This window comes from Paralichthys olivaceus, chromosome 6 (genome assembly GCF_024713975.1).
Source record: "Paralichthys olivaceus isolate ysfri-2021 chromosome 6, ASM2471397v2, whole genome shotgun sequence".
In the NCBI taxonomy this organism is placed as follows: Eukaryota; Metazoa; Chordata; class Actinopteri; order Pleuronectiformes; family Paralichthyidae; genus Paralichthys; species Paralichthys olivaceus.
In genome coordinates, this window is record NC_091098.1 from 19,366,079 (window position 1) to 19,376,325 (window position 10,247).

Here is a 10,247-nt window from a genome sequence, read left to right on the forward strand (position 1 = left end):
TTTTATTTTGATGTAAACAACATCCAAATGATATGCTGAGTCAATATCACCTCTGGAGGGCAGTGTGTTCATGTGAGGCTCCACTGGTTCATCAGCAGTGTTTCTTCCCCTCAGTCAAGGAATCTTCCTCAATGTGTCTGAAACAGAGTCAGCACCTGGTTCAGACTTCCCTCAACCCTCCATCAATAACTGAGGAAGCTGTGAGGACATCTCACTGTCTGCACATGTCATGGCAACCAGGGCTGTGTTCCAAAAGCCCTCTGATCGTCACTACTGACTGTAACACACCAGGGACACTCACAGCCTGCCTCCATCATGACACCCAGTGGTAAGTCTTGGACCCCGAGCTTGAGCTCGAGAACAAATGTGGATGCGAGAGCGAGACAGGTTCAAACTAATAGTGCAGACTGAAAACAAAGTAGTGAAGGAGGGATCCTAAAGTCAGAGGGTGAAACATGGAGGTGAGAAAGAGTTCAGTGAGACTCAAAGTTAAGCTGTGCTCTTTCATAATACATATCTCAATTTCATTTTAAGTTCAGAGGCGTCATATAGTGTTTAATGTTATTACTGCGGTTAATGTTTTCTCTGATAAAGGAGCTGGAGCAGGGAGCCAGTCTGTAACAACGGGCGGCTCTTTTGAGATTCTTGCAGTGGTACGTCAACATTACATCATTATGTCGCACTCACTAATAACTTCCTTGTCTGCAAAACAGTTTTTTCCCAAATATGAGCTCCTCTTTACACATCAAACATGTACAGAACTATCCAGAAACCAACACTCCCTTTGTCACAAAGAGATAAAAGAACATTTACCAAGATCAGACACTTAGAATAAGACTGAAAATCATTATCAACGTATCTGTTTATTTTTCCAATTAGTTAATAATCATTTGGATCCTACATATTTGCACAAAACCTTCTCCTCTCTTGTTTTGATATCTTCAAAGATATTATTTCCATACTGCCTCTTCTGGGATGTATCAAATGTTATGTAAAGATAATTTCTGACAGCTTTGACTGCAGAGTCTGGCCTGTACGTTCACTTTAAAAGATTGATCGAGTACTCCAGTGGCCCAGTTTTCACTGATGATGAGTAATAATCAATGGGTTTATCCAGAGCAAACATAATGTGTCGGGACTAACTGCACTCCGAAGGGTCAGTTTTTTATTTCAAATTTCTGAAAGATAAATGGACTAATAATACTATCTGCACATCTGCGATACCTGAAAGCATGAATGAATGAATCTGCTGGCTGCCAATCGAATCAGAATCCCACTTGAACCACATGTTTGTCTGTGACAGAAGAAACAAGGGAAACAATAATCAGGTAAGTAAATTTAAAAAAATATGGGCATGTTGTGGATAAAAAAAGATGTTTTAGTCGTATGAAATGTGCACAAATATGCATCTCTATTATTATTTGTAAAATAAATACGATATTAAAGCAATGCATATACCCATTGTTAAAAAATGTCTCATGTTCGTCTATCAGCTGTAAATTATTCTTTTAATTCTCAACCAAACATTGTCTGAATGTTGGATACTGGCTTTTCTCCTCCCCTGACATTTCATCTTCATGCTGTGTGTTGCATGTGTTCCTGCTCTTTCTACATGAGGCAGCCATGGCAGCTGATCTGGATATGGTGAACCTGTTCGTCATTGCTGGGGGAACACTGGCGATTCCAATTCTTGCCTTTATCGCCTCCGTTCTTCTCTGGCCCTCAGCTCTCATCAAAGTTTATTACTGGTAAGATTAATTAATGTGTTGTCCCATTCTCCACTGTAGGTTTTTTATTACTGGTGATATTTGTCCAGAGTATCAAAAAAATGCTAAAGAAAATGATAATTCTCCTGCAATTGTGCTAAAAAATGTTACCAGGGAATGATTTCATTGCATGAAGACTGACTAGTAAAAATGTGAGCCTGTCTTTTGAAAAGGCTCTTGTGACCTTTTTGAGCATATGGTGTGAGAATCTAAATGTCAACTCAGGTCAGTTTTATTTTAAGGAGCCCAGAAATCATGAATTTGCCTCAACATGAAAACATACAACTGCAACCCATAAAATTACATCTAAACCCGTCATCATTTGGCCCAAATTTGAATTCTAGTGAAGTTGTGCCTCTGCGTGTCAGCTCAGATGTGTCTCTGCTCCACCGCAGGTACTGGAGGAGGACTCTGGGCCTGCAGGTTCGCTACGTAGACTGTGGTGGGTACCGCTTCTGTTACTCATACAGAGGAAAGCCTGGGATGAGACCTTCCATTTTGATGCTGCATGGCTTCTCTGCTCACAAAGACACATGGCTCACTCTGGTCAAGGTCAGGGAAACACTCATCATCTGCTGCTATGGATTTGTGGCACCAATACTCGGTTGATTTCATTTAATATTTGCAATAAAAACAAGTGATGGCAAACATCATCACAAACTTCAATCTGTAAATTTACCCTGTGCATAATTATTATAGTTCTGCCATTTTGAAGAGGTGGAAACTATGCCATTGCTCTCCATGTGGATAAAATGATAAGTATATTACAGGCTTAAATTTCAGGAATAAGTATTGAGTTGCTTATGAGATTAATATAATTAGAGACTTTACTGTCCTCCAAACATACATTAGCAGTTTTAAGCTTCACGTGGTTTCTTCTGATGCTCTAGTATCTACCAAAACATCTGCACCTTGTGTGTGTGGACATGCCTGGCCATGAGGGAACGACACGCACCAACACAGAGGATTATTCAATCCAGGGCCAGGTCAGAAGGATCCATCAGGTACATTGAGAGAACATATACCTACTGAATCAAATACTGTGTGTGTATGTACTAAATCATTTCACTGAAAATGTTTTACTGTCCCTCGTTCTTCTCAGTTTGTGGAAACTCTTCGCTTGAACAGAAAACCTTTCCATCTGGTGGGAACGTCCATGGGGGGGAACGTAGCTGGGGTTTATGCAGCTTGCTACGCCTCAGAAATCTGTAGCATGACTCTCATTTGCCCAGATGGTCAGTCACAGTGTGTGTATGAGTGTGGAAAATGTATGTAAGTGTGTAAGGACTGCATGTTCACTATATGAAAAACCACAAGGTTTTAAATCTGTGTGTGTGTTTGTGCATGAAAGTTTGAGAAAATAACCCTGATGTTGTCATGGTGATTTAAAATGGTTTATCTCAGATTGGGCTTGTAGTCTCCAAATGTTATCATAAAAACTAGAGGCATTGAACTTGAATGATAAAAGGTAAACTGAAGATAGATCCAAACATTTAGTTTGTATCGGGTCAAACTTTTGAAATGTTTGACCCTTTTTTCCCCCCATAGTTCAACTAGATAACAACTTTCACTAGACCCCTCCTGTCTGTGGAGGGTCCAACTGCAAAGTTCATGTCAGATGTGTTGTGTCCCTTTTTGTAAGCTAGATCTGCTTAAGACTTTAAATAGCATTACCATAATGCTTTGTGGTAGACAGACAGACAGATGGAGGGATGGGTAGATGGATGGAGAGAGACAGAGAGTGAGTACTACTTAATCCCAAAGAGACTTTTTTAACAATCACAAAAACAATGAAGTAGGTCACAGACATTATAATGTCCGTGTAAACAGACAGTCAGAGAGTACTAGAAAGATCAGTTGAGTTTGAAATATTACAGATGTGATGTGTAATATAATATATAAATGTCCGGGTGTCGGCCCTGGTATGAGGAAATACCATGTTGTGGAGTTTTTTATATTTTATTGTACCTTCATTGTATTGTTGGCTCATCTAAGGACAGGCACTGTAAATTAGCTTTGGGTTTAAATGCATATTTTATTGCATTGCAGTATTAGCTCATGCCATATACTTGTACAGGTACTTCAAATTTCTTCCACTTTTCTTTCATAGCTTACATTTTTGTCTTCATGTTTCTTTATTATCCTGCAGGTATCAGACATCCATGTGAGACCAAATTTGACAATCATCTGCAGGACCTGGAGCACAGCAATTACACATTAAATATCCCTCTGATCCCCACTACACCTGAAGAGATGGAGGACATGTTCAGACTCTGTTCCCATGTTCGCTTTAAAATCCCGCAGCAGGTCAGGTCTAGACTTGTAGCTGGCAGCAGCATAATTTCCTCATATTTGCTAATCAAACAATGTGTTCAGCAAACAGGGGTCAGAGTAATATTCACCCCAACTTTTTATATGTTGCTGCTTCTTGTGGTTGTTCAAATGTGTTTTCATTGTTTAGATTCTTCAAGGGTTGGTAGATGTTCGGCAGCCTCACAACACATTTTACCAGGAAGGTTAGTTCACTTTGCCGGGCAAAATTATAGGATTTCCCCTGTAAGCATCCATGTGACAAATAATTGTTTCTTCTCTTTATTTTCATTAGTATTTCTGGAGATTGTTGGTGAGGAGTCAAGATATGCCTTACAGGATCACTTACATCTGATCACTGCACCGTTACAAGTGATATGGGGCAAACAAGACCAGGTAACAATGGCAGCAGACAAATCTGGGCTGTGTACATGTATAGCCTCAGAGTGTCGGCTTTACCTTTGAACACATAAGACGTCCATCTCTGGTTCCACCTCATCCGTGATGTAGTGTTAGGAACAGTTTTAAGAAAGGCTGCACAATCTGAAATCAATGTATTTCAGACTCTTATCTGAAGTTTTTACTCTGAAGAGCATCAAAGCTTTGAGGTCTCCATTATTTCCGGACCATGAGACAAGAGTCATCTCATTCTGGCCCATATTCTGAGAGAGGATTACAGCACTTTATGTCAAAACACAGCCTAATGAGATTATACTGATCTTTCACCCTAACGTTTGCACATCTGAGGTAGATTTGTGTCAAACCAGTGTTACCAGTACTTTCTGCAACATAGAGGAAGCATTACTAAATTTAAAAGCACAATCCAAACATGTACAAAAATGTATCCGTAGTATTAAAACTGAAAACAAAGGATCAGACCCTGCTAGATTCTCAAACTGACTGGACGTAATGAATTTTAACAATGTAAAATGAAACATTCTAGTTGATGTCTCAAAATCTTATGTCATTATAAACTGCTGCAAATGACTGCTTAATAGTAACTTCAAGAACGGAGCTTGTTTGAAATCCTCAGTTACGTCAGAGGATGGTGATGTTGGACTAGATCTACTATTTCCCTTCCTACCACACCCTTGAGGTTGTTCCCCTGATACAGTAACTCAGCAACACTTATATAAATACAGAGGTGTTTACCTGCAGACTCTGATCTAATCTCAAGAATCACATGGATGTGTATCAACTTTTAACCTGAGGGTGGTGGCTCAGGTTGCTCTATCTGCTCAGTTAGCAACTGAAGAGAGAAACATCAGGTGCATACCGTCACTGCACAAGTATGATAGTTATATAGGGCGTGCAATCAAACGAAGAACAATATCAAAAAATATTGCATATTATTTTCATCAGTATGAATATGTCCAACATTATGTCCAATATATATTGATATATGTTGCTAATGCATTGTGCAAGCACGTTTCTAAAGTTTTCTATCTGTGAAGAAGAATTTAAAACCACATTTTCTCAGGAGCAAAAATTAGACTTCAAATAAATATAATGTTATATTTACAATGAGAATTATAAACATTATTATCCTGATATAACGTTGGGCCATGTCGTCCAGCTCTAACCCTGCGTCTCTCCAGGTGGTGGATGTCTCTGGAGCTGCGGTCATCACAGACGTGTTGCCTGGGTGCAGGGTGGACCTGCTGGAGAACTGTGGCCACTCGGTGGTGATGGAGAGGCCGTGTCGGACCGCCAAGCTCATCCTGGAGTTCATCATCCTGCAGCAAGCAGCCAGGGGTGGCACGAAGAAATCCTCCTGAACAAAGGACTTATTTTACCTCCTGACGCATCATGTGCTCCACATACCTGACGTGCATATGAAGTGGACACTTTAATAACACACTAAAGCAGTTCTCCAGCTTCGTGCAGTTGTGCTCCACAGTTTCTCAGATGCAGAAATAAATCGCTTATATGTGTAAACCTGACAATGATAATAAAAAAAAGCTCATGCATGTTGCAGTGTGTGAATGGATGTGTTCATGCCGAGGTGTGTGAGGCTGCAGCAGGACCTCCTCCTCTTCCTCATCTCCCCCCTCCTCTTCGTACTCCTCCTCCCCCTCCTCCTGGTCTGCGCAGTTTTGCTGCAGCCGGGAGTGGAGCACAGCTGCCCGGTGCGACCAGCGGTGAACATCGCTCCCTGAGCAGCAGCGTTAAACAAGCCGAGGGTCGCTGCAACCGGAGAAGAAAAGTCGAGTGTTGACCACGAGGAGCCAGGTGAGGCTTTGTCTTCAGTTTCATGTCTGCTTCTCCTCCGGTTTGTCTGAAGTAGACCCCGGCGTTAACCTCCGGAGGAACAGCAGCTAACGTTAGCGGACTGTTAGCCGCGTTAGCATGCTAGTTAGCAAGTAAGTAGCTAGCAGGCGTGGGATAAGCATTTGCAGTCCAGTGAGGTGCTGACGTTACACAGGCTGAACAAACAACCTGCACGTGCATTGAGTAGCTTTTGTTTTTGCAGCTCGTCTGTTCGCTAAATAGAAAGAAATGCACCGACTCCGGATGCTGCTCAGCATTAGCTATCACACACACATTAGCTGGTATCGGTGGACAGTCCTGTCACATTAGGAACGTGTGAGTTAGGTTTCACTTTCTCTGAGTTCATGATTTCTGTCTCGATCAGTAAACTCGGTCACTTTCACAAGTTCATTTTCAACCAATCACAAGTTGAACAGTCATCTAGTAGCTTTCAGTCATGTCTCGTGCTCTTCGGCAGCAGATGGTTTGCTTGGTGTGATGGAAATACAGATGTACTTTTCTCACAGCTCACAGAGTGGAACTGCACCGACACATCATTTAGTTTATTTTGATAATGGATCAATTGAGTTATTGATTGATTGATCTGTCACTTAGCCAGTCTACAGTGTCAGGAACAAACACAAGACACTACACCTGCACATCAGTCATCCACCACAAACCCTAATGTATTTATCATACTGTTGATCAATTCAGGTTTACACGTACACATCTACGACAATATAAATCTAACCGGTCTGTATATACTGTACATTATACACATGCACTATCGTCGTAAGATTCACGTAACTTGTGTATGTATATACAGTATATATATATATATATGCATCCTGTACATAATGATCCATACTTGAACCAGCAACTTTGCACTCTGCACCATATGAATCACCTGCCGCCATATAAGTAACCTGTATGTTATCGACCTACATCTGTTTGAGCGTCTTTGCACACAACAGATATAGTTCCTTGTTAATTTGCTTCAAGGTAAAACACACACACACACACACACACACACACACACACACACACACACACACACACACACACAGAGCTGTTGCCTGCTGTTATCTGCACTGAAAAACACGAGACTTGACTGTGTCCCTCATTAACTGAATAACTTTGTTATAGCTCATGTTAATGTGATTTTGTTTTTCCACAGGAGAAATTGAAGTAACCCAAACCATATCTGTTCCCTCTCTATTTTGGTTCTGACCAAGTGGGTATTGTTCTACAAATGGATAATGGAGACTGGGGCCATAGGGTAAGAGATGGATAGAAGTGAAGTCCGTCTAGATTAGGAACCATTTCAGGGTTCATCTGGTTTTAATGTTAAAATTAGCCAAAAGTAAGGCAGTCAAATACGATACAGCAGTAAATGCTCAGATATTATTTTAATTGTCTTTGACTTGCATTTGTGTTATTTGAAATACAATAACCATCAGTATTGTGCATTAAATTAAAAAAAGACACGGCTGATCCAGAACTACCCAAGTCCAACCCACTGAAACACAGAAACAGGAGGGGGGGTTTCGTAGAAATAAAGGGAAAATATAGGATATTATCATCATCAATGGGCTTATCATTCATCACCCATATTTATAAAAGTAATGCATGTCATATATTTTACCAAATGTGGAAAAGCTGATCACACATTAAATGTATGTTTTGGACAGAAAGGTAAAAGTTGACACCTATGACATTAACAGAGAAATAACATTGAGTCGTAACAGTGAATCTTGGATTTTGAGGAATGGCTACTGTGAATGTGCTTTTATCTCATCACTACATTTATAGCAGGCTGCAGAATCTTTGAACCAAGTCTATGTAACCTACCACAGCCCCATTGGTAATGATGTAACACTTGTTTTGTTGAATCTGTTTTACAAAGGTGTATTTGACCAGGGTGTAGTTGTGGTTCTTTAAATTGTTTTGCTTATACAGAGACTAAGATTCAGTCTGTTCTCATTGACATAATGAATGTGGATCATATATAAGAAACATTTGTCACTGTAGTGAAACACAGTTCAGCAGCAGAGTAACACAAACTTCAGGATTTATCGATTTATCGCCGGGCGGTTGTATAACTTGTAGCTTTAGATGTACCAAATACATTGATGGCTGAAATCTGCACCTTTCAACGTTATCTTCTTCAGCTGCAGTGTGCAAATACTGACTCAGTTTAACTTCACAAAAACATGATCCTTAACTTGTCCTCTGCTTTTTTTTTTCCAGATGAGTACTCCTGTTACGCTGAACGTGGGAGGCTGCCTCTACACCACCAGCTTATCCACTCTGCAGCGCTATCCAGACTCCATGCTGGGCGCCATGTTCAGGGGAGATTTCCCCACCACTCGCGATTCCAAAGGCAATTACTTCATTGATCGGGATGGGACACTTTTCCGATACATCCTGAACTTCCTGCGGACGTCCGAGCTCACCCTCCCGGTGGATTTCACAGAGACAGATCTGCTGCGGAAAGAGGCAGACTTCTACCAGATCGAACCCTTGATTCAGTGCCTTAACGATCCCAAGCCGTTATACCCTCCGGACATCTTCGAGCAGGTTGTGGAGCTCTCAAGCACGAGGAAACTGTCGAAATACTCAAACCCTGTTGCCGTTATCATCACGCAGTTAACGATTACTACGAAAGTTCATGCCTTGCTCGAAGGCATTTCCAACAACTTTACCAAGTGGAACAAACACATGATGGACACCAGAGACTGTCAGGTGTCGTTCACTTTCGGACCATGTGACTATCATCAAGAGGTGTCCCTACGGGTTCACCTCATGGACTACATCATGAAACAAGGCTTCACCATCAGGAACACGCGTGTGCATCACATGAGCGAGCGTGCAAACGAGAACACAGTGGAGCATCACTGGACTTTCTGTAGACCAGCTCAAAAAGTTGAAGACTGAGTTAAAGCACATTAAAGTGACACTTGTCTTTTTTTATATTGCATAAATCATCTACAAAAGTTTTAGTATCACTAATAATTGTTTTAAAAATGTCGTTTTACAGTGCACAAACTTAAAAGTCCAGACAGTGAGCATTAGAAACAGCCAAACTGTGAATTATGGATTTATTCTCTTTCTTATCTGTGTTACTGAGACATATTTTACATTTCTTGGAACATACATTTCTTGAGGTCAAAAAACACTATTTTATAAAGCAGAATGATCAGAATTATGTTAATTTAGAGACACTGTGTTATATCCCACTGATGCAAAAAAAAATGTGGCTACATTGTTTTATTTTACAGGAAAAATTGTTTTTGATGTAACTCCAAAACCTGCGTCTGTTTAAACCCAAAGTGTAATAAAGTGATTATAAACATGTAGCCGTGAATGTAAATTTAGACCCCGATCTTGGAGAAGAAAAGATTGTAAATCATGAGTTTACTTTTTTACATGATAATAATAAATTATAATTTAGTCCACTGTCTTTCTGGAGATTTGACAGTAGGTCTTAGCTCTTTATTATCTAGAATACGGTACTGTTTCTGAAGACCCCTGTAGTTGTTGCATGTGTGTCTTGTTTATGTATTTGTTGTGTGTGCTTTGCAGTACAGTGTCTCGGGTTACACTTAAAGTTCAAGTCAACAGTGATGTGTTTGGTCATCTCAGTCAAAATAAAACCATTTGTGTATTTGTCAGTTATTACATTTTTGTCTTGTGGTTGAACATTTCACTGTGTTTCTGTAGAATTTAACTCAAGAGCTCGAGTGTTTGAGCAGTTTCTGACTAATGCAATGCTGAAGTTAACTTTGAATTTGCGGCTTCCAGTTTAGCAATTGAGGGACTGATGGAGTTTATGTTTTCCACCTCTTGCCTGAACACTGATTTATGCAAACAGAAAAAACTACTCGTCTTTTTCCATCCAGATCACATTAGACCAGGGTT

At 40.3% G+C, this 10,247-nt stretch overlaps 2 protein-coding genes across 9 annotated transcripts; both read left to right on the forward strand.

Annotated features, from left to right (window-relative positions):
* The first annotated feature begins 66 nt into the window (after positions 1 to 66).
* On the forward strand, positions 67 to 6,046 carry abhd6b (abhydrolase domain containing 6, acylglycerol lipase b). Of its 7 annotated transcripts, none has more exons than XM_069525907.1 (11): positions 67 to 461; positions 595 to 653; positions 1,232 to 1,328; positions 1,622 to 1,748; positions 2,162 to 2,318; positions 2,657 to 2,770; positions 2,869 to 3,001; positions 3,916 to 4,073; positions 4,228 to 4,282; positions 4,372 to 4,472; positions 5,675 to 6,046. In XM_069525907.1, the coding sequence occupies exons 4-11, from the start codon at positions 1,624 to 1,626 to the stop codon at positions 5,852 to 5,854; spliced, it is 1,023 nt and encodes a 340-aa protein (XP_069382008.1). In that variant the 5' UTR covers positions 67 to 461; positions 595 to 653; positions 1,232 to 1,328; positions 1,622 to 1,623; the 3' UTR covers positions 5,855 to 6,046. The 7 variants fall into 7 exon arrangements, with proteins under 7 accessions (XP_069382008.1, XP_069382011.1, XP_069382007.1 ...); XM_069525910.1 differs by having other exon boundaries at positions 67 to 328; positions 5,653 to 6,046; XM_069525906.1 differs by having other exon boundaries at positions 67 to 328.
* Positions 6,047 to 6,147: 101 nt separating this feature from the next.
* kctd6b (potassium channel tetramerization domain containing 6b) lies at positions 6,148 to 10,007 on the forward strand. Of its 2 annotated transcripts, XM_020096080.2 has the most exons (3): positions 6,148 to 6,308; positions 7,504 to 7,605; positions 8,577 to 10,007. In XM_020096080.2, exons 2-3 carry the CDS (start codon positions 7,579 to 7,581, stop codon positions 9,261 to 9,263), a joined length of 714 nt encoding a protein of 237 aa, XP_019951639.1. In that variant the 5' UTR covers positions 6,148 to 6,308; positions 7,504 to 7,578; the 3' UTR covers positions 9,264 to 10,007. The 2 variants fall into 2 exon arrangements, with proteins under 2 accessions (XP_019951639.1, XP_069382013.1); XM_069525912.1 differs by lacking the exon at positions 7,504 to 7,605.
* Positions 10,008 to 10,247: the final 240 nt, after the last annotated feature.